The 26,682-nt window shown below is 49.3% G+C and overlaps 13 protein-coding genes and 1 non-coding gene across 14 annotated transcripts; 8 read left to right on the top strand and 6 right to left on the bottom strand.

The window, feature by feature from the left end:
- Window positions 1-190: 190 nt before the first annotated feature.
- Window positions 191-2,253, bottom strand: P174DRAFT_506714 (uncharacterized protein; the record flags this gene model as incomplete). The annotated part of the gene is made up of 4 exons (XM_024831324.1): window positions 1,710-2,253; window positions 583-1,674; window positions 485-557; window positions 191-396 (listed from the first exon to the last, which is right to left on the bottom strand). Exons 1-4 carry the CDS (start codon window positions 2,232-2,234, stop codon window positions 191-193), a joined length of 1,896 nt encoding a protein of 631 aa, XP_024679778.1. The 5' UTR covers window positions 2,235-2,253.
- Window positions 2,254-4,522: 2,269 nt separating this feature from the next.
- On the top strand, window positions 4,523-4,593 carry P174DRAFT_t148. Its single transcript has one exon. It is a non-coding gene; the product is annotated as a tRNA-His (tRNA).
- A 1,650-nt stretch (window positions 4,594-6,243) lies between these two features.
- On the top strand, window positions 6,244-7,246 carry P174DRAFT_434237 (P-loop containing nucleoside triphosphate hydrolase protein; the record flags this gene model as incomplete). Its single annotated transcript, XM_024825857.1, has 3 exons — window positions 6,244-6,708; window positions 6,759-6,921; window positions 6,972-7,246. 3 exons carry the CDS (start codon window positions 6,244-6,246, stop codon window positions 7,244-7,246), a joined length of 903 nt encoding a protein of 300 aa, XP_024679777.1.
- Window positions 7,247-7,633: 387 nt separating this feature from the next.
- On the top strand, window positions 7,634-9,401 carry P174DRAFT_495524 (uncharacterized protein; the record flags this gene model as incomplete). The annotated part of the gene is made up of 5 exons (XM_024830868.1): window positions 7,634-7,692; window positions 7,740-8,040; window positions 8,090-8,523; window positions 8,578-8,658; window positions 8,696-9,401. 5 exons carry the CDS (start codon window positions 7,634-7,636, stop codon window positions 9,399-9,401), a joined length of 1,581 nt encoding a protein of 526 aa, XP_024679776.1.
- A 272-nt stretch (window positions 9,402-9,673) lies between these two features.
- P174DRAFT_376536 (uncharacterized protein) lies at window positions 9,674-9,919 on the bottom strand (the record flags this gene model as incomplete). Its single annotated transcript, XM_024822695.1, has 1 exon — window positions 9,674-9,919. A coding segment is annotated over one exon (246 nt), but the record flags the coding sequence as incomplete, so codon positions are not given.
- A 665-nt stretch (window positions 9,920-10,584) lies between these two features.
- P174DRAFT_515105 (putative UbiE/COQ5 family methyltransferase) lies at window positions 10,585-11,837 on the bottom strand. The gene is made up of 6 exons (XM_024832132.1): window positions 11,497-11,837; window positions 11,329-11,433; window positions 11,004-11,276; window positions 10,935-10,977; window positions 10,736-10,879; window positions 10,585-10,680 (listed from the first exon to the last, which is right to left on the bottom strand). The coding sequence occupies exons 1-6, from the start codon at window positions 11,692-11,694 to the stop codon at window positions 10,652-10,654; spliced, it is 792 nt and encodes a 263-aa protein (XP_024679774.1). The 5' UTR covers window positions 11,695-11,837; the 3' UTR covers window positions 10,585-10,651.
- Window positions 11,838-12,141: 304 nt separating this feature from the next.
- On the bottom strand, window positions 12,142-13,328 carry P174DRAFT_412434 (bZIP transcription factor). The gene is made up of 3 exons (XM_024824302.1): window positions 13,103-13,328; window positions 12,709-13,047; window positions 12,142-12,627 (listed from the first exon to the last, which is right to left on the bottom strand). Exons 1-3 carry the CDS (start codon window positions 13,127-13,129, stop codon window positions 12,190-12,192), a joined length of 804 nt encoding a protein of 267 aa, XP_024679773.1. The 5' UTR covers window positions 13,130-13,328; the 3' UTR covers window positions 12,142-12,189.
- Window positions 13,329-13,668: 340 nt separating this feature from the next.
- P174DRAFT_434233 (dehydrogenase with different specificitie) lies at window positions 13,669-14,698 on the bottom strand (the record flags this gene model as incomplete). The annotated part of the gene is made up of 2 exons (XM_024825856.1): window positions 13,669-14,525; window positions 14,584-14,698. 2 exons carry the CDS (start codon window positions 14,696-14,698, stop codon window positions 13,669-13,671), a joined length of 972 nt encoding a protein of 323 aa, XP_024679772.1.
- An 859-nt stretch (window positions 14,699-15,557) lies between these two features.
- P174DRAFT_412427 (NADP-dependent oxidoreductase) lies at window positions 15,558-17,286 on the bottom strand. The gene is made up of 5 exons (XM_024824301.1): window positions 16,829-17,286; window positions 16,660-16,775; window positions 16,435-16,605; window positions 16,253-16,384; window positions 15,558-16,199 (listed from the first exon to the last, which is right to left on the bottom strand). Exons 1-5 carry the CDS (start codon window positions 17,002-17,004, stop codon window positions 15,730-15,732), a joined length of 1,065 nt encoding a protein of 354 aa, XP_024679771.1. The 5' UTR covers window positions 17,005-17,286; the 3' UTR covers window positions 15,558-15,729.
- A 370-nt stretch (window positions 17,287-17,656) lies between these two features.
- On the top strand, window positions 17,657-19,835 carry P174DRAFT_495513 (uncharacterized protein; the record flags this gene model as incomplete). Its single annotated transcript, XM_024830867.1, has 3 exons — window positions 17,657-18,355; window positions 18,620-19,345; window positions 19,428-19,835. Exons 1-3 carry the CDS (start codon window positions 17,933-17,935, stop codon window positions 19,833-19,835), a joined length of 1,557 nt encoding a protein of 518 aa, XP_024679770.1. The 5' UTR covers window positions 17,657-17,932.
- Window positions 19,836-20,654: 819 nt separating this feature from the next.
- On the top strand, window positions 20,655-21,404 carry P174DRAFT_344837 (ankyrin repeat domain-containing protein; the record flags this gene model as incomplete). The annotated part of the gene is made up of 1 exon (XM_024821712.1): window positions 20,655-21,404. A coding segment is annotated over one exon (750 nt), but the record flags the coding sequence as incomplete, so codon positions are not given.
- A 1,288-nt stretch (window positions 21,405-22,692) lies between these two features.
- On the top strand, window positions 22,693-23,193 carry P174DRAFT_434229 (uncharacterized protein; the record flags this gene model as incomplete). Its single annotated transcript, XM_024825855.1, has 1 exon — window positions 22,693-23,193. One exon carries the CDS (start codon window positions 22,693-22,695, stop codon window positions 23,191-23,193), a length of 501 nt encoding a protein of 166 aa, XP_024679768.1.
- A 460-nt stretch (window positions 23,194-23,653) lies between these two features.
- On the top strand, window positions 23,654-24,707 carry P174DRAFT_285473 (uncharacterized protein). Its single transcript, XM_024821562.1, has 2 exons — window positions 23,654-23,932; window positions 24,009-24,707. Exons 1-2 carry the CDS (start codon window positions 23,706-23,708, stop codon window positions 24,340-24,342), a joined length of 561 nt encoding a protein of 186 aa, XP_024679767.1. The 5' UTR covers window positions 23,654-23,705; the 3' UTR covers window positions 24,343-24,707.
- A 707-nt stretch (window positions 24,708-25,414) lies between these two features.
- P174DRAFT_434227 (fumarylacetoacetate hydrolase family protein) lies at window positions 25,415-26,583 on the top strand (the record flags this gene model as incomplete). Its single annotated transcript, XM_024825854.1, has 5 exons — window positions 25,415-25,579; window positions 25,639-25,719; window positions 25,785-25,898; window positions 25,994-26,321; window positions 26,408-26,583. 5 exons carry the CDS (start codon window positions 25,415-25,417, stop codon window positions 26,581-26,583), a joined length of 864 nt encoding a protein of 287 aa, XP_024679766.1.
- Between the last annotated feature and the right edge of the window lie 99 nt (window positions 26,584-26,682).

The raw sequence follows: 26,682 nt of genomic DNA, 5'->3' as shown, positions 1-26,682 counted from the left end.
TGACGTGACGGCGCAAACTGAATGACTCAACCAAGCAACAGACGCATATGATGAGATCAGTGGATAAAGGTCAGAAGAAAGTTGCTACATCACCCCAGATTATAAAGAGTTTGATATTCTTATAACCTCCTGCCAGCCAGGCCGCCGCATCTTTACTTCCAGACATAATTAGAATCGATCCATTACCACTTTAAGGGAGGTAAGCCGCCAGTGGTGCTGATCCCGTCTCGAGGTATTCATCCCGCTTGCTTGCTCGCGTTGGATAGAGTACCTCAATGTCATCTACATTATCCACAATCATCATCCATCTTCCATTTGCCTCGTTGCACAGCCAGTTGCTGACCAGCCGCAGCACACAGACATTCGGATCGTTTCGCTGGGGAAGCTCGAGCTTGTCTGCAGTGAGGAGCAGTTGAACTAAGCTACCATTTTATCTACTTCGACTCGAGGTTTCTTTTTCTTAAGGCAACCCTGACCCCCATACCACCTCCCTGGCACCGGTTTTCCAACAGTTGTAACTGGTGTACTCTCGTAAGATCCCGGTGCGAGAGGCTGTTCTGCAAACCCAAGATGTCCGCTTACCGAGTCCGTTGCCGCTAGAAGCACACCAAACTTGAGTTTCTCATCCCCCGCTTTATCCAATATTTCTTCCAAAGAAGCCAAGCACGCCCCCTTGATCGCAGGGCCATTCGGGCCCGCCACTGTGAGGGAATGAACCAAGCTGTCTCTTGTGAGACGTCCACAAGCTCCGCTACTGCAAAGAGATAGATAGGCCAAACACCCGAGACCGATGATAAGGAGGACGGCGACCGTGACGATGATTCGCGGCTTATCGATTTTATAGACGATTACGTTACGCTCATCTAAGACGGACATTGTGACGTTCAGTGCATCTTGTTCCGGAGTACCGAATTTTGCAAGCAAAGGCGTGACCCAGAGCACTCGCTGCATATGTGACAAGAGATCTGACGGCATGACGAGCGTTTTATCCGTATCGGCGACCATGGTTCCCATCATAAACAGAGATTTACCAGGGTTAAGTCTGCTACGTATATCGAGCAGCCCTTTCCCGGCAAATACTTCTAAAAAAGAGCCGAATAGAGATATCACTCCACCAGCCGGTCCGTAGAATGAACCGGGCTTATCGAGGTCGCTGTCGACATTAATAAACTGACCTCTCAAGCAGGCGAGGTCACCCATGCTTCCAATGCCGGCTGTAATAGGAGTGGCACAGCTTCCAATCGCGGTTTGAACCATGCATAGGTGCCTAAGGTAATGTGTGTTGTTGAACATGACGGCTTGCACTTCTACCTTTGATTTGGCAGCCAGCGAAATTTCAACTCCCTCATACAGGACCGAGGTATTGAATACATCTCGGAATTTGGTCAAATCAAAATCATCCGAAACGTGTTCCGCGTCTGGATATCGGTAGGTGAAATTGTATAGGTCCCAGCCGGCTGCATTTGATTTGACTCCAGGGACAGCTTCAATGTTACAGGTAACATCGAGGTACTTGACGGGGCCAAATTTTGCAATACCAGTAACGTTGGCATCTGTGTAACGAAGTCCGCTTCTCTCTCCCATCAGAGCTGCGACTGCTGACCTCCTCGATATTGTCGTCGGAGCCCCTGCAACCATTGCTGATGAGTCGCTTAGGGCAAGCGATCCGTTAAACTGGGGTGATATATCGGTAAACTCATAGGAATGACCTGCCTCTCTTGCCTGACTGTAATGGCGGACTGCAGGACAGGCTGGACAGCAGAGGTTACGGCAAGTCCCAGGAAACCAATTATCCAGCCAGCCCTGAACAATGGATAGGCTAACATGCCGACCGCCAAACGCGAAGCCAAGTGCAGTGACTCAACCCTCTTTAACGGGATACCTCCCTCCCCTCCCGTCTCAACGCGCGGCTCCCCGTTAGCCTTGGCCGGCGCGGCAACATTCTGCCACAGGTTTTGATAAAGCGTAATCCCGAGCAAAGCGGCGACCGACCCTCGAAGTACGACTGCTCCCAAAGCGACAAACGTCGGAGCGTATTCATACCACTTATTGCTACCTGTGGGCTTTCCATCTGCGGAGTAGGCGATTGCGAGAACAAAGCAGATTCCGATAAAGAGAGCAAATATTGCAACCCAAGTCGCTTGTAGAACTTGCGTCAAAGGGATTCGCCCGTTTGTAGGAAGCTGTTTGAATAGGGCTGTGGCTGTTTGGCGGACGCGTTTTTTCTGAGCCATGGCGGTCAGTAGAATTTTGGTAAAGAAAAAAGCCCTTACCAATGATTTGGAAGGGAACAGTGCTATCTTAAGGGAGTGGACAATTCCATTTTCGTTGTGCTTTCGGGTTTTTTCAGCTGCAGGTGAGGTGAAACTCAATAATCTGCCACAGAGCATACAGTGTGATTTGATTGTGTTTGATTGATTCGATCCTACGCCACTCATACTGCAGCCATCATCCTCACGGGCCAGCTGACTACAAGTAGTTATTAGAGCCGACGAGGCCACCAATGTTAGTATACTGACAGCAAACCTTTCTCCCACACTTGGTTTCACTACCTGCTACCACTCCCTCTGGTTTCTACCTCCCTATAGTCCTTCCCCAAATTGAATGTTGTTTACAACCGTTTTAGTTTAGCGTGAGTAGCGCTGCTGCTTTAATTTATCACGTGACGATCTGCAGACGGAGCAAGAGACAGCCAAGGGGAGCTTACAGAAACTGAGGAGAGCACAAGGAAGCAACACAGCAGCAAAGGGGGGGCTGACTACAGTCCAAACCCAGCCAGGGTCAGCGATGCAGGAGTAAGTGGAAGCAGGAGTTTGTTTCGAGCCAGTAGGGAGTAAGAAGTCTATTTTTAGCGCTATGACCTTTGGCCAAAATTTCCCAATCTTTTTGATCCTGTTTATGTCTTCCAATTAGTTGGACAAATTAATATTGTAGATGGCCATCCCGCAAGTCTCACTTGGAAAATTCTGCATAGTGGCTTTATTGCAAGTTTACTTTATGGGATCACTGAAGAGTATTATTCCGTAAGTAAGACCCTCATCAATGGCAACTTTCCTTAATTCCATTCTGTTTTATCTATCATACTGTAAGATAGCGGGGCAGGCCGATCTTTGTCGATCCATCATCGTCCTCCGCGCCCACTATGGCAAGGGACTAGTCCAACACAAGGTATCCACGATTGATTTATCATTTCCCTTTAAATGGGTGAGAATATAGACCGTTTGGCGATGTAAGGCATGGCTGGTGGTTCTGCATTAGGACGATTCGAAGGTTTGCCGAAACTCGGACCACCTCCAGCATCATCGTGGCCTGCGCCAATCTGGAGAGCCATGGTGGACCTACGGAGAATTCTTATTTATATACAGGGTGCATCGCACCGTCCGGCCGACCCGTAATCAAGCCTCGCCATCAGTGGCATATTGCTATTAACTTACTAGCGCAACTTCAAGTAAAATAATGCATCCTGTCGTCATTGGGACGATTTTCTCCATTGCGATCGGTGCCGGGACAATCCCCTACCCCGAACCTTTGCACCGTCTCCAGGGACCCAGACATTCTGGAATATGACTGCCACGTCAATTCTGGTTCGTGACTATACGCTCGGGTACCTGCTTCAGCGCTCATCAACCGGTATCCCAAGGTGGTGGTGTTGTCGCCAGCCACAGCCATGGCCACTGCGCTTCTGACACACTCAAATCCGATCTGAACAATTGTCTGGGTTGCGCTCTAAAGTACGAGATTTGGCAATACTACGGTGATTCGATGTCCAAGGCTGGCACCGCCTGCGGTCTTGAGGCCAATCCTGTCGAAGTGGCCTCCGCCGTCTCTGGAACAGCTCCGCTACTAGGTAATACAAATGGAGTATCCTCTACTACAGCGGAGGCTACTGCGAGTTTAACCGCACTGTCTCCGAGTCAACCTGCCCCGTCGCCGTATTCTACGGGAAAATCGATTCTGGTATCGTGTCCTTCGCTGAGGAGAATCACTCAGGCGTGCTAACCTGTAGTCCAGACTTCAACTAAGACACTACCCTTCGAAATCGGCGTGGTGTCATATTGTGTTAGCTGGCCAGAGCTGAATGTCATCGCTGGTGTTCTCGTAGCGGCCATGTTCTGGTAATCCAATCCAAGGAATACAACTAATAGAAAACAGATGATCGGTGCCACTTGTCTATTTACAAAGCTGAAGTAATATTACTAATTAGATGATTAACTCCTTTCACTCTATCTGGGGATGGGCTTTACAACACAGTAGAATCACAGTGTCCTTGATTTCCTAAGTATATAACTATATATATATAAATACAGTGGATAGCAATTAGTGCGTTCCAGCCAACATTGTTACTGCGTAATTAGGACCTCGTCCAACATAGGCAACCACTGCCGTGATTACCTCCTCAATGAAGCACCAGATTTCCACCGGACGAAAATACCTGGAAGGTACTGGTCAATTTTGAATGCGATTAAGCATGTATATATTCAGACTTTCTTGTAGCATGCACAGAAAGAAAAATCAACAAACAGGTGCTGTGGTCTAGTGGTAGGACGTCACGTTGTGGCCGTGCCAGCCCCGGTTCGATTCCGGGCAGCGCCACAGATTCGATTCTTTTTTTCGCGGTTGTTTACCACAATCATGATCAAATCTCGATATCGAAGGAGTGTTTGAAGATTAAAATATCTCAAGAAAGAATCTATATGTTTTGCCTCATCGAACCCAAAGTAGAGGAATGTCCCATACTTTACCTCACGGAACAATGAATGATCAAGCCAGCATATAGATAGTGGGCCTGGCAGCAAGTTCACCTTTTCCAGAGCTCTTATCTATTTGCTACCAGATGCCCCAAACCAATTCTCGAAGAACGTTAAGGCCATTCTTCAAACTCACCTCTGCTCTTGGACCTCTACAGAACGCGAGCTTAGTATTTGACAAGCAACCAAGCTGCTTGACCTCTCTACTCCGCATCAGGGGCTTCCAATACCATCTGGGTTTCTAACGTCTGCTTCGAGTCATGGATATTAGATCCATGTGCTCACCATTGGCTTTACTTGCGTCAACGTTAGCCAATCTCCTGTGAAGGCTCAACAGGCAAGTAGTCACCAGCTGCGCACACGACCTCTTGGAGGCTCTAGTTGCAGTAAAAATATCCCTTAATCACGCTTCCAGATGCAAAAATCTGACATCTGTATAAGCTGGTCATACGAGGTAGCGCCAGCAAATTACGCTTGCTATAAGGCCACACAGTCGGCCTTACTGTTGGCATCATAAGGATGGATCCTTATCTTACCACCCACTGGTTCTAGCCAAAGGCGACCAATCAAGGACAAAAACCCCTGTATTTCATGTCGCATCCCAGTAGCCAACCTTACAAGTCTTAAGAGGAAACTGTCAGAATTTCTAAAGCACTAGGCCAGAACGACATGGACGCCAATTGGTCCTTCGACGAGTGTTCCGTATTCCAACAGGGAGTTGTGAACAAATTATAGGCAGGATCTTGTCCTCCGTGCCTTTAATGACCGCTTGCTTCGTACCTTTGAATGTCAGCCAGTTCGTCCTTCGGGATAACCTCACAAACTATTGAGAGGAGCTTCAACTCGCTGCTGCCCATATCGACAGCAATCACTGACGCACCCAGAATGGCTCCAGAGCCAACACATGTGTTACTTGCTGTATCTACAGTCTCTGCCGCCATATTTCTGTTGATTCTCCCTGTCAGACTCTGGGGACTCCGTAAGTCTAGCATCCGCCGCACCCAAAGCTGGCGAGGACTCTTCAAGGCCGTCAGTGTTCCCCCTCCCCAAGACTCGGGGTTCTACATCTCATAGCAATAACGGCCCTAGAGTCTAGGTGTATTGCTCTCGGTCATACTATCCTCATATTACATAAAGCTCTCAAGCATGGATGTGCAGCACAAGGCCTTGTTTTCGGCCTCACTGTTTGCTTCTATACCTGCTGCCTTGGGCCTGAGCGTTCTTCTGCTCCATAAGCAACAGCGGTTTCATAAAGCCTCAGATCTCGCTAGACTATACCTTGTCGCATCTATACTGTGCGATGCCGTCCATATAGGCATGACTTGGAGATCGCTAGAGACGCCGATACCTTGCGTCCGGTATTTATTCGTTGCCGCATGCACTTGGCGCTTTTGGTACTTGAATGCTGCGCCAGGGGGCCCTCAGCATTCGGTGATCTCGAAAAGCACCAGTCACCCGAAGAACTCCACGGTGTATTAAGTGGACTCTTTTTTACATGGGTCAATCCTATTCTTCTCGCGGAATATTACCGAAAGATTCTACTGCTATTCAAACCCGACAACTGAGGATTGGCAATAAACCAGTGATCTTGGAGCATATTGACATTGATGTAGCTGCTGGATCACTTGCTATAATATCAGGCCCTACTGGCAGCGGCAAATCAACTCTGTTGCGCGCTTTTCTTAGGGAAGTAGTCCCTGTGCAAGGGTCAATTAGTCTGTCAACGCGACAGATAGCATATTGTGCTCAGAAGCCGTGGCTTCCTAATGGTACTATTAAAGAGGCTATTCATGGTGCTACTGAAATTTACAGCGCTAGTGACCCAGATAATAAAAGATGGTATCATGAGGTAACAGATATGTGTTGTCCTACCCTTGACTTCAATTCCCTCCCCCAACGAGATATGACACGAATTGGCAGTGGGGGGCTCAATTTGTCTGGAGGACAAAGGCAGCATGTAGTAAGTTTGTCAGGACTGCTACGTATGGGCTGAGCTCATCATAATTGCAGGCACTCGCGCGCGCTATTTTTGCAAAATGCGACATACTTCTGCTCGATGACCCCTTCAGTGGGCTGGATGGGGAAACGGAGAAAACTATCTTTGATAATCTATTTGGGGGGACAGGGCTAACACGGCGGTTGAAGACCACTGTAGTCCTCGTTTCTAATTCCTGTAAGCTTTTCCTTGCTCAGTCTCGAGTTTACTGACTTACCCTGAGATAGCTCAGTATTTCCAAGCTGTGGATCATATCATTTTTCTGGGAGACCGCCGAATCACAGATCAAGGGAATTGGCAGGATATCAAGGTGAAAGCTGCATCCTTAGGGAAGTTATCTTCGATCCATCACGCTAGGGGCAACGCCGTCCTGTCGGCGAACTCTGATGAACTCGGCGACAAATTACGAGCAAAAGATGAAACTGAAATAGACCTGGCTCGACAGACTGGAGATCCCGCTCTATATGGCAATTCCCTCTCTCATTTATATGGATGCGACTAATATGAACTTAGGCTACTATTTCAGTTGCATTGATTTTACGAACATTTTCTCCCTTATCACCAGCACTGTATCATATGCTTTCTTCCTCAGTATCCGCCAGTAGTGGCTTCAGTTGTGGACAGAGTTAGGTGGAAGAAACACCGTGTTCTACGTTAGCGGATTTCTCTTTTTGTCAACCTTGTCGTGGATCTCGACCAGCGCTCAGATGTGGTAAGTTTGCGAGAGATGCCAGCTATGCATTGCCACTTAAAGTCCAATAGGTCCGTTCTTATCCGACTTGCTCCGCAGTCTGGGTCGCGGCTACACCAACGTCTATTGCACATCGTTGCAAGGTTTATAGGCCCTTTGCGAAAGACCCTAACACGGTAGTCCAAGAGATGGCTAATCATGTATAGTGCGCCTCTGTCGTATTTCTCTAAAACCGACAATGGCTCAATCCTAAACAGGTAAGAGTGCAGGCTTGCATCATTGTATGCATATTAATGGTTTCTAGATTCAGTCAAGATATCCAGCTTATTGACAAACAGCTGCCATCAGCGCTTCAAACTGTGGTAACTCGTACGATCAGCTTTCCCTCTTTGAATAATTATTGGGATAACAAGCTGCCAGAGATCTTCAAGCTGCTCATGCAGATCATACTTCTTTGCCTGGCCGATAAATGGCTGGCAGTAACTTTACCGGCCTGCGTGCTCTTGGTTTATGTCATTCAAAAGGCTTATCTGCGGACCTCGAGACAACTCCGATTCCTGGAGCTGGAGTCCCACGCAGGAGTCTTCATGAGTTCTTTGGAATGTGTATGTATTCGACCCTTGGTCCTTGTAACCGGCTAATCTTAATTCCCAGATTGAGGGCCTCGAAACCATACGGTCATTTGGTTGGTCTAGGGCTGCAATGCAGGATCATATCCGAAGCATCGACAACTCTCAGCGTCCAGAATTTCTCCGATTGTGTCTCCAGAGATGGCTGAACATGGTCCTGGACCTTTTGGGTGCGGCTGTTGCAACGAGTGTTGTTGCAATAGTTGTAGCATTTCGAGGGCACATCAGTGGTGGACAAGTCGGAATCGCGCTCAACGTTATGCTCGTAGCAAATTCAACACTACTAAAGCTTGTGGAGAATTGGACTACAGTAGAGGCGTCCCTCGGTGCCATCGCTCGATTGAAGACGCTTGAAGAAACGGCTGCAGTTGAGGGGGGGAGACTCCGGACCTTGGAGCCACCGGAAAACTGGCCTTCTAGAGGACATATCGAATTCAAAAACGTCGCTGCATCCTACGAGTATGCATTCAGCCTAAGGTCTCTTTTCAAATAGCTGACAAGTGCACTATTAAGGCCGGGGTCGGTTGCTCTACAGAACCTGAGCCTGAATGTTTCCGCAGGTCAGAAACTCATTGCGTGCGGGCGTACAGGCAGGTGAGTCGCTGCATGAAGTACAAATTATGTATCGAAGGCTCATTGTGCATGCCAGCGGTAAAAGCACGTTACTCCTCTCGCTCCTACGGCTTCTAGAGCTAGAATCCGGCAAGATCGAGCTCGATGGCATTGATATCAAGCAAGTGAGGCTAGATGTCCTACGACGACGGTGCTTCGTCGCGGTGTCTCAAGACCCTTTGGTGTTGCCTAACGAGACCTTGCGCTTTAACTTAGACCCAGATGCTTCAATGTCAGATGACGACCTTGTTGTTGCATTGAACAAAGCGGGGCTGTGGCCACATTTCTTCGAGGGCCACACGTACTCTGGGAAAGAGCCAGCTACCATCACCAATATTTCAAACTCCAGTGGATATCATATCCTTGACCAGAAGGTGTCGCTACTTCCGAAGCTCTCCGTAGGACAGTGTCAGCTATTCTCGCTCTGTCGTGCACTTGTCAAAGCCAACTCGTTACAACGTTCCGGAATGAAGCCTGTAGTCCTCTTGGACGAAGTTACATCCTCCCTCGACGAAGTCACGGAATCCACCATTCATCGTATCATTGACGATGAGTTTACTAAACAGGGCCACATTGTCATCATTGTGGCTCATAGACTCGGCACTTTGGAGAAGCACATGAAAGCTGGAAGGGATGTTGTGGCAATGATGGCAGATGGTCGATTAGAGGAAGTCATTGACGATTTAGGACCCGCGACTTTCCAGCGTTTCAGGCAGATGGGATAGTGCTTCACTGGTGCTCTCTAAAGGTTCCAGATGAGTTTTTAAACCATACTTAATGCCATGTCTGGTCATAGAAAAACAATCCCTCCGTCAGATCAATGGAATGTTTGTGGCTTGGAATTCAACTTCTATTCACAGTAAGTTGCAGCCTTTATTCATCAAGGCAACAATTAGGTACATCTAGTTGCCGGGTAGCAACGTTTTGGGGTAGCACTGCGCGACAGCGTACATCTGCTGATGGCGGAGTACAAGATTCAGCGAGAGTCTAACGTCTCTCAGATTAGATTCTCGACTCGACGACGGATTTCGTCACGTATAGGGCGTATAGCATCAAAGGTTTGCCCGGCGGGATCATCGAGTCTCCAATCAAGGTAGCGCTTGCCTGGGAAGAAGCGGCAAGCATCGCCGCAGCCCATAGTGATAACAACGTCGCTGGCCTGGACAGCATCTGCAGTTAAGATTTTTAGTTTTTGGTCGGTGATGTCAATGCCTTCTTCACGCGTGGCTTCAACAACGATGGTTCGCCCCGACGGGTGTCTCTTTTATTCAGTCATCAGCGGCGATTCCGTTGGATTTCAATATAATACCGCCGCGAAAAGTGTGGCTGTGTTCCTCGGGATCCCCTAGGCGCTGGATCCTCACGCGACCCTCCGATGGGTTGCACGTCCAAGATGGTATGATGTAGTCTTTCTGAAATGGGCCAGACCCTGGTCATTGATTGGCCACTTGTTCACCATCCTGGTGTTGTTCGCTTCTCAAGGCCGCCAAGTAGTGCATCAGATATCTGTTGTCCGGGTTGCGGCTCCCCTTATTGTTTACTTTGCCCTCATATTCTTCGCGACTCTTTTTATCACGTATAAGGTGGGTTTCGGGTATAAGTTGGCGGCGACGCAGAGCTTTACTGCAGCTAGCAACAACTTTAAGCTGGTATCGCTGATGCCGTTGCGAGTCTTTGGAGCGGACAGCAACCAGGGTCTTGCGTCCACAGTGGGGCCATTAACTGAGGTGCCAGTGCTGTTGGGCCTTGTCTACGCTGTGAAAGCCGTGATAAACCAATTAGGTTGGAAGGATTAGATCTGTTGACGATAGATATTGCTTTCTCCTAGCTAGAAGAATACTTCATAATAAATGGAATTCGGGAAGACGGAAGAGAGCCGAATAATTAGATAATCAACTTGAGTCGTTCGGTATCAAATGCATCATGCTTCATTTCAGACCCCAGCTCTCTAAGACGCGTCCTGCACGAAACTGCTCTATTTGACAGCATAAATCTGAAAAGAGGCTGTACAGATGATTAACGTCTCCATATAAGCAGTACTGGATTGAAGGAAACTTACCAACCCATTCGTTGAAGTCCATCTCAGAATATCCAGCTGGCCACTCTTTGCGGGAATCTGCTGGGCCACAGCAACTACTTTGACCTAGATAGGAGGACTGTTTATAGAGATTGAGGTCTGCTTTAGTATCGACCATCAGAATATCTGCAGTCATATCAGCAACGGAACCGCAAGGTCCGCGTGGAACCTCAGCATGTACCTTTGAATCCTGCGCGTCTGAGATAGTCCTCATACTCTGCAACCTGGCTGGCCCTGCAATGCACCCTACATTGAGAGCTATATCGTTGACGATGCTCGCTGGAAGCTCCTTCCTGGCCAGGATGTCACTGATAGCAACCCTTCCGCCTGGCTTCAGCAAGCGAGCAATTTCTTGGAATACAGTCGATTTATCCTTTGACGGGATAAGATTGATAACACAGTTGCTGATAATACAGTCGACACTGGCATCTGGAAGCGGGATCGAGGTGATAGACGCCTCAATAAACCGCGTATTCGACAGACCAGCCGCTTCGGCGTTTTTCTTTGCGAGATCAATCATGCCCTGGTTGAGATATTAGTCCATAGCTCCTCAAGCGACAGAATCGCTAGCTAGCCTTCGTCATGTCAATCCCGATGGCAGTTCCTTCTGGTCCGACCTTGCGAGCGGCTAGAAGAACATCGATGCCGCCTCCACTTCCGAGATCGACGATCGTCTCTCCCTAGTTCAATCATCAGAGAGTTAGAATGTGTGAATACACGACCACGAATCTTGTGCCAGGTACCTCCTTGAGATTGGCATGTGCCACTGGATTGCCACAACTCAATCCTAGGTTTGCTTTGCCTGGAAGGGCACGTAGGTCTTTCGCGCTGTACCCAAACGCTAATGCGATATCGTCTTCCTTATCATGGACCGTGTCGCCTGTGCGTTTGGCGATGTCACCATAGCGGGACCGCACGTGTTGATAGGTATCCTCGGCCATTGCAACAGACTTCCGTGCTGGTGATTGTTCTCTGGCAGCTTCAATGCTCTTGGACGGTGGATAGGTGAAACAAAAGGAAAGAGACAAGGTGATCTTTGACGTAGATTGATTCGAAACTATGAGAGCGAGCCGATGAGAGGAAGTTAGACTATTTATATCCTTAGGCCAAAGCGTACAGCTGCCAAAGGTAGGAGTCTCGTACATTGGAAGCTCAAGCAACAGGGGTTTACGCACAAGTATGTGTGAGGCACGGCGAAGTCACCAGGTGATTGGGCAGCCGTATAACTGGTATGTCACCACTATTCCTTACCCCTCCTAAAGCGTCCACCAGCAAAGATGACCGATATGTCACCGGCTTCATATCTATTTCTATTCCCGTAGTATCCTTTAGTTAGGTTGGTGGGATTGGCCACTGCTGTCGATGATCCTTCAACATTTTATTGACATCGATAATTCTAGGACTAACACAATAGTTAAGCAAGAAACAAAATGGGACTATTGTATAATTTCTGCCAGGACGGACAGTAAAACCCAGTTAGTGACCCTACAACCTTCCAGAGGAGACCTAGCATTCCTATACCCGTGACGGAGCTTAGCGTCCAGCTCCACCATGCTTAGAGCCTTCTTATTACAGTGACGGACAAGGTGAATAGCAACAGCGCACAGTGTCGTGTCTTGTAGAATAGGATCAACTAATCCTATGGTGATATCAAGACCGGTCGTACTTTGGTTAGTCGGAGGCAGGAGCTCAAGCAGACGGCTTTGCGATTCTTCATCCGGTACGGTCGGTCCATGGAGAGTGGGTACCCGAAAGTCCAGGCAAGTGCTTAGATCTGTAGATTGCGAGGGCGTAAAATCCACGCTCGAAGGCGCCGCAGGTCCAGTATTTGCGACTTCCCGTGTCGTAGCGGGAAATCCAAAGGTAGGAGTAACCTGAGAGATGTTAGTTAGTCATGGCTTCTGCGAGTGGCACCGCACACCTTTTAGGCACGGTGGATAGTCGGATAGTCATACGTTCGGCAACTGCAGGGCCATCAAGTCAGCGTGCAGTTCAAGGGTGGTCGGCACAGTATTTGCCGCGAAGCTGAGACTCGTTTGTATATCGTCCAAGACAACTTCCTGATGCTTTTCGGCAGTACTATGCCCCAGGACATCGAGGCCGCTTGAAGTCAACAGGGTCCGCAGTGCCTCGTTCTCTCTGCGGAGGTCTCCTTCCACAGCCTTTCGCCACCTATCGGCCTCAGCCGCAGCCTCCGCATAAGCTGCGATTTTGCTTTCTAGTTCGGCCACGTAGTCACGCCTTCGTTGCCGACATTTGCGCTGGTTTTCACGGACCCGCTTAAGGTCCTCATCCTAGTAGGAGGGTCAGATGTTGTAACAGTAGCGAATGGGCTCAGAATGTCCTTGCCTTGGTCTTTCGTTTCATGCGAGGCATGGTAGACAATGCAGATTTGGTTATGGAAGAGGACCTAACTGGAGATTTCGATTGGACTAGATGGCTAACGAGCTCCGATTGATGCTTGCAACGGTGGTTGTGCGGAATATTTGATGTGTCTGGTCTTATCCGATGACATCTCCGGTACCAGACCGAAACGCGGGGATGTTTAAAAGGATCCACTTGTAACTAGGTATCCGTACTCCGTAGTATACACGAATACTACCCAATAGGAGGAATGTGGTGACATACCAGATATTATGCTTGGCTTACTACCTCATCTAATTGTAAAATATTTCCCATGTCGTACCCTAGACTCCTGGTTTTTCTGAAGCAACCGATATTAGAGACTGAAGCCCTCCTAGAATTTTAATTAGCGACTAAAATCGTGTCCGGAAATAGTGGATACAAGTTAGTTATAAGAGGAACTTACAAATGCAAAGTTAGTCTGCCAGGCATAGTTTATATATTAACATGCTATATGTAGTTAAGCATCCATCCGAAGAAAGCCAAATTGGACAGTGGGTTATGAAACCGAATCAAGTAAGCGCTCCAAACTTGTGTAGCTCAGCCTCAGTCCAGTCCCAGAGACGTCGCCCTTGCTCTTCGTTTTTGGTGTATTCATTGTGAGCCTTGAGCTTCCCTACTGGGACATAATACGCCCCATTGACGAGATCCTGCTTCTTCGCACCCGCAGCGGCCCATAGCTGGTTATAGGCTCCCGCACGGACCGGCGTTCCAAAAATGCTTAGCAATTTCGAACTCAAGGCAGCGACGGTAGAGAACTCGCTCGCAGGGCCGTAAAGATCCGTGAATATGATACCCGGGTGAACGGATACAGAGGTGATTGAAGGAAAACGCCTTGCAAGCTCGGCAGCAAACAGAATGTTGGCTGCCTTGGAGGCTCCATATCGAAGGTTTGTATGGACTCTTTTCAACTTGTCCTGATCCACGATGGTTTCAAATGATGGTGCGAGATTATGTCCAATTGAAGATAATGAGACAACCCGCACATCTGAGTTCGGCTCCTGAGCAGTTCTCAACAAGGTCGGGAGCAGGAGCTTGGTCAGAAGAAAGTGGCCAGTATGGTTTGTACCAAGTTGGATCTCATGACCCATTTCTGTCTCCCCTGGCGGAAGCGCCATCACACCTGCGTTGAGCATTAGGATATCGAGCCGTGATGACTGTGCGCAGAATTGCTGGGCTGCATCTTTGATGGATTGGACAGATGTCAGATCCAGAGGAAGCCATGCAATGTTCACGTTATTCGAGAGCTGTCCTTTGAGAGAGCTAATGGCACTTTCTGCCTTTGCTTTCGAGCGTGCTGCAAGGAATATCTTCTCCGGGTTATGCTTCGCTAACTGGAGGATGGATTCCTTCCCCAGTCCAGCATTTCCTAGAATGTTAGGGACCTTCTACAACGGCTTCGATTGGAATCAGGGAGCACGTCCTACCTCCAGTTACCAAAACAACTTTGCCTGCCAGGTCTTGTATATCTCGCTCAGGATCAAACCTCACTCCTCCCAAGTAATTGCCAGGATTTAACAATTCTGTAACAAACGCCGCCATTTTCACAGGGGTCGTGTTATTGTCTCCTTTGTCCTCCGTATTGAAAAAAAAAAAAAATTCATACAGCCCCATATATCTTTCAGGTCTACTGCGGAGTCGAATGAGAGAGAACGATGGTATTCGTGACTACCTAGAAAGGGGGAGACAAAGGGGGTCAATGGCGAAGACATCTAGACGGCATCTCACGTGACTTTTCCATAACGAGATATCTACTTATTCGTCCCTTTTTCACTCGTTGGTTCTGGTGGCAAGAAAGCTCTTGCAACCTCACAGATACTCGCAACCTTGCCTTGATCCAGCTAGTGGAGATCTCCAAATGACAGTCGTATGAGAAGGACAAACTATAAGATCTTCCGCCATGTAGGTCCCCGATTTATTCCCCACATGGCAAACCGGATAGACTGTTGCCCCGACCTAGGGCTAGTCAGTGGATCCTCGGTATGTGCCTCGGTCGGCCCATACGGCCATTGAAACTTCTGAGTTGCACGGTTCTAGCCCTACGACAACAAGCGTCGATCCAGGCAGTCTACATTTTGTAGCTGTCCCGATATCCGAGAGAACGGATCCCCGGGAGGCCTAAGATCCGATACATGCCGGTGAATATTAGCTTCCTGATTTGCAGCTTCTGGAACATCTAGTTCCCTAGCTACACTACGCGGTGGTAGCAATGCCAACCTACTATTTCTAGAAGAGATCACCCACGGATGGTCTTCAGAATAACTGAGGGTAAATCAAGCGAACATATGCGGGATCGGGTGCGATACAAGGTCGGATCACTCAGGGCCAGTCTTTGTAATACCTGATCTTTCCTCACTTGAGCGCAGGAAAAAGGTCTATTACTGACATTCTTGATGAAGCTGGTACGTTACTACCTACTAGTATATTATGAAATTAGAGTAGTCCACAAGTTAGCTAAAGTCACAAAATGTATAAATCAAGACAAAAGCAAAGCCACTCCACCACAACATATTTTCAAAGGAGGTACCATCAGCGCCTCTGGGTCTTCTTGAAGACATCGCAAGTACTCATGGTCAATTCTCAGACGGAGCAACCTTGATCACAGCCTTTCCAAGGCCTCCCTGGTTGCTGTATACAACCTGACAGGCGGCTCGCACGGCCTGAATATCGGACATATCCACTGTAGTCCCGACGACCGCCTTTAATTTACCATCCTCAACATATTCCCGCATCGCGTCCAAGTCCTTGCCATTCTCATGCAGGAACATGTATGTAAAGCTAACACCGTAGCGTCGAGCGCGCATCTTGCGGATGGAATCCAGCAAATTCAGTACGAGTCTGACATATATTGGGACAGAGTTGCGGCCTTCAAGAAAATCCTGCAGCTGGTTTCCTGAAGGGGATGTTGCAATAGACACAATCCAACTGGTCTTTGGTCGCATCAAACAAAGGTATTCCATGGCGACACCTGCTGTGTCGAACAAGAAATCAACAGTACCGTGCTCGATCGCAGTCTTTGGGTCGACCTTCTTGTAGTCGATTACTTGCATCGGGTCAGCAGTCATTGCATGGTGAGATATGGGATGGACTTCTTACTCTGATCGACGGTTCCCTTTCCTAAGAGTTCGTCCACCTTGGCAACTTTCGATGTCGAGACGGTCGTGATCACCTTCCCGGCATTAAAAACGTGTTTTGCAAGTTGGCAGGCGTATAGACCGGTCCCGCTCACTGCCATTGTGTTAGTAGAGAACGTAATGTGATAATCAGGCGAAGCATACATCCAGCCGGTACAAAGACAGTCTTCCCAGAAAGATCGCCATCATATTTTCTCAGCGCCTGAAGAGCCGTCATTCCCGCTAATGGAATCGACGCTGCGCTCTCAAACGACAACAACGGTGGCTTGAGAGCGATGTATTCCTCTGCACATTTGGCATACTCACTCCACGAGCCTAATTTGATTTTGTCAGCTCAAATACGAGCATCTCTTCTCGATTATCACAAACCTCGACATGTTTCCGGTAATCTAACGTAGACTGCGTCTCCGACTTTGAACCGCGTCACACCTGCTCCAACCTCGGCGACTGTACCGGCGCAATCATAGCCAATCTTATATGGGAACCTGAGCCATTCAGAGTGAGTCACCTTCTGGCGATCTAGATGAGATGCACATACGCGTCTTTCTGCACAAACTTTAACATACCCTCGGCCTTTTTCACATCGATCGGATTTATACTGGCAGCATGAACTTTGATAAGAACATCTTTCGGGTCCTGAATTTCCGGCTTCGGGAGTTCAGAAAGCTGGTAGCCGGATGGTTTCGAGTAGGTAGGGATGTTGACCGACAACATTTTCGTATGGTTGCCTTTAAGATGGAGAGTTCTGGACTTGAGAATCCGGAGTTGAGGAGATATATAATTTTTCCGCTGAAATTAAGTCTTAATGAAGAAAAGCACGGGCGGTGATGCAACACCGTCACTCAATCAGACTAGCTTCCTCGTTGCAATGACTTAGAAATCCAATGATTCAATAGAAGCATATGTCACCCTGAACCGGGGTAAGACATACAGGGATCCACCACTGCGGATTTGGGAAACTTGGAAATGGGATTTCTGCAACGCGGTCGGTGACGGCGTGATTAGATTACCCGTCCGAATCCCCACCTGAAAATGCCCCCGTTCCAGCCCGTCCATTAAATAGAAGCCAAAGCTCTATTGTCCCTTGTCCATGCACCCCACCTTGCCTGCCACACCCAATGCATGCATCCACTGGGCATCCGCCAACTGGTTACCCAACACTGCTTTCAGACAACAACCACCACCTTAAAATCGTCATGATCTGGAATGTTGCACACTAAATAATGCTTCATGCTCTCAGTAATTGAGAATAACCTTTCGCCAATAGACTGTCTACCAAAGACTTGTAAGCTGCTTTTACATTCTTCTCTTCATGTTAGTGTCAATTGTAATGTGCACGATGATGGCCTCGTTGCTAAGGTTCTGTTTTGAATATAATTGTATTAGAAACTAGTTAAGGTTAGTCCTCTAAACTCGCAGTGCTTGGGGGCGTGATGGTGTGGGCCATCAGCCATGACAATCATAAGTCAACCTCTGCCGAAGGGCTGATGACCGGCCTTGGGAAGAAATGAATGCAGCTGCCTTCGTACTCTGCCGCGAGCGCAGCTCCGTTGACATTGACCAAGAGGGATGATAGTGCCGGCAGCAATGTGGACGTGTGTCGTTGGACCAACTGCGGCGAGAATTGTCCCGCCGGGTGGAAATGGATCAGGCGCAAGACAGCGACACTCTCAGTATGACTGACGAGACCTACTGCTACTCGGGTCAGGATTCCCGCAAGTTCTGCTGTCCAGGCGACGTGGACCTGCCCAGCTGTCAATGGCGCGGTATGCCAAAACACAGCAGGAACTGCAGCCCCGGGTGCAAGGACGGTGAGGTTGAAGTTGGCACACTGGGCTATCCATACTGCCAGACCAAGCATCAGTCTGCCTGCTGCACTGTCACGCCGTCTACAGCCCCCTATGGTGAATGCAAGTGGGTGGGAAGCGCGGGCCTGTATTCCTCGTCCAGCGGCCATAAAAACTGCCCCAGCGATTATCCGACGTTTGTCTTTGCCAGTTCCAACGGCGCCAGCGGAGAGCAGACGTGTACGCAGGGAGCCAAGAGCTTCTGCTGTAAGGGCGAGGTGCCCTGGCAGTTCAAGAAGTGCTCGTGGCAAAAGAAGGCCACCAATTTCCTGAGAGCGGAGGCATTCTGCGAGAGCTCCTGCCTCGAAGGACAAACCCGGCTGGGAATGCATGCAGGCGACTGCGGGCTGGGCTGGGAGGCATACTGCTGAGCAGGAGATCCCCCGCCTCCCCCAAAGACTGATGACGGGGGCAGTACTGAGCCGAACACCACCACCGTTGAGCCCCGCGACCCCAATCACCTATACTACTACGAGTATCAGTCCTTGATCTCAAGATACATGCAGGATCCAGGGGCCCCGCCTGATTTCCACAGCTACTCCTGGTCGCCGGAAGAGGATCAAGCACTGGTGGAGCGGACCAAACTGAACCTGTACGACTTTGAGCTTTTCAACACGTACAATGCGCGAACGATGGTGTCGAACGTCCAGGCCCTCATCGATCTGTACGACCATACCGGGCCGCCGGTGACGTACGGCGACCATTTCCTGATGGCCGAGATGAATGCTGCGATCAACCAGTCCGGGGGTGGCATTGATCGGTATGCCTATGTCAGTGACTTGATGGCCAACCCGCGGACGGCTGACGAGGCATTGAACTGCATGGTCACGGCTGTCGATGACCTATGCACCATTCAAGAGGCCGAGGGCAACGCCCCGGCGAAAAGGGGTACTCCTGCGGCGGAGAGTGACAATGCAGACCTTGAAGAACGACATATCAATATCGTTGATATATCTACCGACTCAAAGGTAAATGGGCAGCCGACCATGCGGACCATCCTGCGCGGCACCAGGAATGGAGACCTGACCCTGCACTATGCCCGGTGGGAACATTTCAACGACCGGAATGGCGACGGGAGCAGAGAAGGTCCTTTACTGGAAATAGCTTATTGGATTGGAAGCGAGATCGGGACTCTGGGGGCCAATGCCAACGAGTATCAAGAAACAGACAACGACAAATGGGTTGTTTTCCATTTCCACTACAACAATGTACGTCCCTTTCTCGCCATTCTCTGATGGACCGCGGGAATCTGCTGCACGTTCAGTAAGAAGAAGACTGACACATTCACAGGATGGGCTTTTGTTTCGGCCAAAGAAGGGCCAAATGTACATTGGCTGCAGCAGCATCACTGTTTTCCACGGGCAAACCCTCGACAACGGCGCGCGTGGTGATAATCGGATCTGGAACCGGGATGACGGCCGTGACGGCAATCCCAACACAGAAAATACGCGATCTAGAGCCCTGCAATGCCCCAGAGGACAGCGGTGGTACATTGCCCAGGCGGCTCCCCGAGTGGTGCGGGCAACCATTATTACGCAACAGAACTGGCGGAATTCGCGCGTACTCTGTATGACCAGGGATATCTGGGGCTCAAGCATTCAGACCGATCTACCCAGGCAGCGACAACCCCTTCGAGTTCCATACGTCTCAGTATCAGCAGTTCAGGGACGGAATGAGTCGCAATTTCCTCATGGTTGAGAGGGAGATTATGGCGGGATGGACAGAGTGGGTGCCGCAGCAAATTAGATATATCCATGGTGGATAGATAGAGGCCACTAAATGTGCAGTGCGTTGTTGTAGTCTAGATTATCTTGTTACTTTGAGTCTGATGGCAATTGTACTATGGAAGTCATGTTAGGGCTCTCTCTAGTGCTATCTCTACCTTTAGAGGCGTAAACATGCTCCATCACGGTATCCTAGTCATTCTATTGTTAGATATACCAGAACTAGCTTCCTGCATCGTAATCATTTATACTATCAAGTTCTCTCAGCATAAGCTATCTTGAGGCGTGAAACGTGAATGCGTGATTGATCAGGTTGTAGTCAGTAGTTGTACCCACTAAATCCGACTTGCTTAAACCCCACCATTCCGTCCATCCTTTTTCCTCATTTTTCAACCATTTCTCATCCACCAACGTCGAGTAGAGACACACCACACACAGATATGGCAGACATAGACAGAGCAATGGCAACAGAGAGGCCAGATGAACTCCTGATAACCGCTATAAGGAAGAACGACATCGCCACCGCCCGCCACCTGCTCAACCGCAACGTCTCCCCAGATGAGCCTTACAGTAATCCGCCGCTCAGCGTGGCCATCAGGCACCAGCGCTTGGACATCGTCCAGCTACTCTACGAGCATAATGTCAAAGGATTCATGGGCGAGTTCACGCGACAGAGATCCACGTCGCCGCAAGGGTCGGCAATCTCGCCATCCTGGAGTTCATCTGGAACAAGCTCAAGCCTCAACACTAACATGATGGCTTTCTCCACCGGGCCGATCTCGACAGAATGACTCCTCTGCACGAGGCGGCCGCCTCTGGATCTCTGGATTGTGTGTGGTTTTTGTTGCGCGAAGGCGCGGACGTGAACTCCTGCCCCGAACACAGTATGACCCCGCTGCATTATGCCGCGAAGGGCCCCAATGCATGGGAAATTATCGAGGTGCTCGTGCAGGCTGGGGCCCAGGTCGATGCTGCCGCCTCAAACGGAGAAAGTGCTCTCTTTAGTGCTGTTGAGTCTGATGACAAGGATGCGGTCGCAGTGCTTCTCCGCGCAGGGGCGAGTGTCACGCTGCGGAATCAGTACAACGAAACCATCCCCCACACTGCAGCATACAGCAGTTCGCTATCTCTCCTGCAGACATTGGTTGACGCTGGAGCGGATATGACCGCGCGGAGCACCTCAAACTCAACGATTCTGCACCGCGCAGCGGAGGCCGGGCGCGTAGAGACGGTTGCGTGGATTCTCCAGCATACGTATCTGCCAGCAGACGATGCGAACAGCTACGGCTGGACCCCACTACACTTTGCGGCAGCAAAAAACCACCTCAGCACGGTCAAGTTTCTCATCGAGGAATGCGCTGTAGATATCTCCGCCCTCCCATCATTCCCCAGAAACGCATCCGCGCTGCACTTAGCTACTCACTGTTTCGGCGAGGACCCAATCCTTCGGGCCAATTGCACACGACCAGTGGCTGACAACACCCCCCTAATCAGCTACCTCCTTGCGCACAGGGCGGACGTCTGGGCGCGCGCGGACGCTGGCATTCTAATGGGCGGCTACGAGTCCGGAGAAAACATCTTCAGAGAATTGCACGAGTGCACCAGTGGGCCTGAAAGTGAGGATGATTGTGATACGGTCACCCCGCTTGACTGCGCCGCTGCTATCGGGAGTATACCCAAAGCGCAGGCTCTGCTTGCTGCGGGAGCGGACATCAATGCACGTAGTTAGACGGGCATGGGCTAGACGGCGCTGCTCCATACGGTGACGATACTTCCGCCGCGCTCTCCTGGGGGCCCCATAACCCCGATAATCCGGTTTTTGATTCAAAATGGAGCGGATGTGCGGATTGTGGATACCAAGGGGCGCAGTGTGGTGCATTGTTTATGCTATTATCTGCGGGCGACAGAGCCTGTGCGGGAGTTTTTGGTGGAGACAGGGGTTTATAAGGAGGATCTGGAGGCTGCGTTGGATTTAAAGGTGATCCCTGGGCTTATGAGGGATCTGATATACCAGAATCAGTCATGATGTCTATTAAGAGTGATGGGTTGTACAGTCTAAGTAACCACTCATAGGCCTTTCAATACTTCTCTAAATAAACAGACATTGCAAACTATATGTATATTTGCTATACTTTGGTAGTTGACGCAGGAATGGGCCTCCATCTATGATAAGACCCAAGCATCAGTGTCAGGCTCATAGCTCCTTGTCTACATTGTCATGATTAACTGCTTGCTGTTAGCATTCGTAAACGATTATCACCCTGTGTACTAAAGGGAGATCAAGCCTATATGATAGGCAATACCCTGCGCCTATAGAACTCGTCTATCCAGTAATGGTGCTATGCAGGAGACTCAACTACCCATAATGCCACCAATGCACAATCGATCCTGATTAAATTGGGTATCTTTTAGCTATCTAGGCTGGTAACAACACAATTGTTTAGATACTAAAATTGGAGGCTCCTTTTTTCTTCCTGTAGCCCCATATTGTATGCCGCCAGGCCTGTTGCCCTGCTTTATATATATATATATTCTCAATCTCAGCCTCCGCCGACTCGATGGTGTTATCTCGGTGGTGATGTTTTCTTAGATGTTGATTGACGACCAGATCACTAGGAAGTGGTCCAATCATTTTGTCGTCTGAATGAGTGGCAACGGCAACGTAACCGCTTAGTGCGTGAGAATCTGGAACGATATAAGGACGAGCAGCCGGTGATTGACAGTGAGAGGCAACTTGCTGGAAAGCTGGTAGATGAAGAGGTGATGGGTGCTCTGGAGCGGACAGGATATATGACCCCCAGCATATGATATTGATCGACACCATCCTGACCATGCCGGGCTCAACTGTCGAAAAGGAGTATCGGCGCCGGATTGCTGCAATCAACGCGGTTACCGCTTTCTGTGATGTGGAAGAGGGATCACCCACGAGGCGACCAAACATTACGCAGAAACGTCGCGCCTTGGATGTCTTACCGTCTGCTCCCCCTGCGAAAAGGCAAGAATCCACTTCATTTGAGGAACAAAAGACCACTCTTTCCCAAGCAATTGCGTCTGTCTGCATTAAAGCTCGGCGTGAACGGCCGAACATTTGCTTTCTTTGCCTGGGAAATCCTCGTATGCCGGAACGTGAGCGAGTCAAAGACTTTGGTACCCCTGGGTCCCTCGGCCGTCACTTTGTTGACTTTCACGCCATACGATATCCGAAAGACATGCGGGTCAAATGCAGCATCTGCAAGGAAGAGCTAGAGAGTAAGTCGGCATTGATGAACCATGCTGAGAGAGTGCATGGAACTGTATCACGTCGGCCGTTGTCTGCCCTTGGCCCAATTTAGATTTTCTATGCGCCTCCAGCCTGGCTATTTACAGATCCAAGGATCCCTTACTTGTTTGTTCTTTTTTTTGTTTTTCTTGACGCTGCATATTTAGGGCTGGTCCCTCGACATCTGATACTTTTGCTTGATATTCTAGTTCGCTTTATCTTAGTTGCATAGTTCCCTCGTCATGTTATTGTTGTACCTGTTGGTATAGTGCTACATCAAAGAGTAGACATATGCGGCGCCTCAGTATATTATCTGTCACCTTTCACACACTATTAAATGTAACTAAAGCACTTAATCTATGAGCACTGTGCCCTTACTCTCTATAACTAGGACTCTTATCATGCTAAAAAAGTAATGAAGCTCTTCCACATCAAGACTCGTTACCCCACCGGAAAGGCGGGGGTGCTCAGCCTCATGCTCAAATATGGAGTTCAGGCTACGGCTTCCGCTGCCACTTCTTACTCCAGATTCTTTTCTCATTCCCACACCATGCCTGATTTTCAACATGCAGCAGATGACAAAAAATGTCTATACCGCTACGATTCCGGCGTTATCCAGCTGAACATGGAACGCCTAGGGCAGAACTCCAGGAGCAAAGCGCCCTGGGCTGTTCTAACCACCAATCGACCGACAGTGGAGAAAATGCTCAACAACACCCGACACTTATTAGGAGTCAAATTACCTGTGCTTTACACCCTACGCTGTCCGGAAATGCGGGGCTCCAGTGGACGTTGAATCGATTACGAATGGAGTAAGTTGTTAGGATCTGCGAAGCTCGACGAGGTGTTTGTTCCATTTGACCTGTGTCTGACTTATACACCTTTCAGGTATACTAAAGGCGTGGAGATTGTATCTCCCGAAAGCCAATTTTGCATCAGCTCTGCTATAATCTTCTGCAATCTTCCACACCTTTATCCAACTGCCAGGGGCAGCAGCTCCGCAGAACTCAAGATATCATGGGGTGCATACGACGCGATTATTACACTCATACAAACGCATTTCCGCTACTGCAAGGATATCATGCTTGTGCTGTGGGCCGATCCAAATATAAGCTTTTCTAAGCGCGACGCAGAGCAAGGACGCGATGCTATGGTGGCTCAGCTTGAGAAAGTGCTTTACCGGGCGGATGAGCTCTATCGCACTCTTGCGCAACAGGGGTGATGAGTTTTCGATCTTTCCATCTCCAAGACCGTTCGAGTTGTGTCTGGCCCGAGCCAAGGAGACTGGTGGGGTATTTGAAGAGGGCGACTGGGATCGAAACCGGGGTGCTGAGAGCCGTGTCTGGCGCAGTGTTGAACCAAATACATTCAAGAGTGAGTCATCGAGCAGCACTGGCATGGATGGGAACCAGGCTATTGGATTCGAACAAGCTTTTTCGATTGGTTTGAAAGGAAGGATATGCAGTTTGTTTGAGATGAGAGTAGTGGTAGGTGCCTAGCATGTATGCTAGCAAGACAAGGGAAAGCAACTGGAATCTTGATATTGACTTTGTAAAGGTGACCCTAGGACTAATGAATTGATCGCAGAGACAGATAAATTACTTGCAATGCCAGGTTTTCTTATTGAATGTAGTGAAGCTTCGCAACGGCACAGCTATTCTACTTTATTATAGGCACTCCATTATCAGAACAAAGCAGCACTTAACACCACTGAATATACACTGAGCAAAGCACCTAATCCACCCCAGGTCACGGCGTTCGGAGTAGCTCTTGCGGCGGAATTAGAAGCCGACGCAGTCTTGCTAGCTGCAGCTGTCGGGACGTCAGACTGATGATGCACATCTTGCTCAGTCCCACCACAGACCCGCTCACCCAAGTCGCGCGAGCTCAGGGCGGCACTGCTCACCTACTAAAACAAGAAGGGCAACGGCCTTGATGGCCGTAGTTTTCTACTTGGTAGGTACTATTGCTATGATTATTTGGTTCGGCTCCAGTCCAGAGAAACCGTGGGTCTGAACCCTCCGCCAAAGATCCTCCGCGGGGGAATCTCCACCCTATCCACTGTTCTACGGCATATCATCACCAGGAGCCGAGGAAAAGTAGTTACCATCTGTATTAGTAGATCTATAATTCGCCTGAAGTTTTACTATCTACGTTTTTACACTTCCACAAGACCTGGCTTCCCTCCTGAGATCTCCTGCATGCCCTGCTCACTCTAACCTTCGCCCTAAAATTCCCCAAGAGAGATCCGGCCTCAACGACAGAAACGATCGAAGGAACAAAAACCACTGAAAATGCCTGAGTTCAAGTATCTGATCCACTTTGAAAACGAGAAGGGAGACAGGTTCTTTGCCGACATCGACTCTACGGGGCCCGTCATTGGGGCCCAAATCAACGCACATCACTCATTCGAAGAACTGAAGGAGAAGAAGAATGGTGTAGTCGCTACCATTGCCAAGGTATCACAAGTCCATAAGAATGATATTCACCTCTGAACGCGGTCTCACATCGTCTACAGCTCCTCTCTCCTGTCCCTGCACACGATTTGCCGGTCTATTGTGTCGGGCTTAACTATAAGAGCCATGCAAAAGAAGCAAATGTAAGTTGGTCACTATACGAGGTCCCCATACGAGGTCCCCAGACAGAGGTTGATCAGGAAATTAGCTGAATGTCCCCGCGAATCCACCGTTGTGGACGAAGCCGCCTGCTGCTCTGGCCGGTCCCGACGAGACAATCGCGATGAACCGGTTCTGTGCGTCCCATCTACCAGACTGGGAGGTGAGTACTGTCCTTATTAATTGAAGCCCGTTCAACGTTGTATAAAGTACGACCGAGTGGACAAAGTCTGACCATGCCCACATCTTGAATAACAGGGTGAGCTCTGCTTCGTAACCTCGCGAGAGTGTCGAGACCTCACCGTCGAAGAAGCATCCTCATGTATTCTGGGTTATACCATCGGGAATGACATCTCCTGCCGATTCTTCCAACTCCCCGAGCAGTCCGGCGGGCAGTTCTTCTACGCCAAGGCCTTTGATAGATTTGCGCCGGTTGGCCCGGTGCTGGTTCATCCGTCCGTGTGGCACAAGGCTGCGAAGACGGCTCGGTTGATTACGCGCATCAATGGACAAGTCAAGCAAGACTCTCACCTCGCAACGGATATGATCTACGAGCCGGCGAGGGTTCTCAGTTGGATGTCACAGGGTAAGTGTCTCTACGTCCAATATGTCTCGAATTTGAAGCGACGAGCAGACTGGTTTAATAATTGTTTTTTCTGCTGTTCTGATTAGGCACCACGATTCCCGCATATACAATTGTTATGACAGGGACTCCCGCCGGTGTGGGTGCCTTCCAAACCCCTCGACAGTTCCTCAAGGATAAGGATTCGGTCGAAATTGAGATTACCGCTCTCGGAGTGCTGAAAAATCAGATTGCGTTTGAAGAGGGCCAGGACAATATGCTGTGAGATGACCTTTCGCCTTCTTTGGAGCCTGTTAACATCACATCTGTTAAAAACATTTTTTTTTTTCTCCGAATGGTGGACGCTTGTACTAATGTGTCTCCT

The sequence above is a fragment of the Aspergillus novofumigatus genome (assembly GCF_002847465.1).
Source record: "Aspergillus novofumigatus IBT 16806 chromosome Unknown P174scaffold_7, whole genome shotgun sequence".
NCBI lineage: Eukaryota > Fungi > Ascomycota > Eurotiomycetes > Eurotiales > Aspergillaceae > Aspergillus > Aspergillus novofumigatus.
This window is presented reverse-complemented; position numbering and strand designations above follow the sequence as displayed.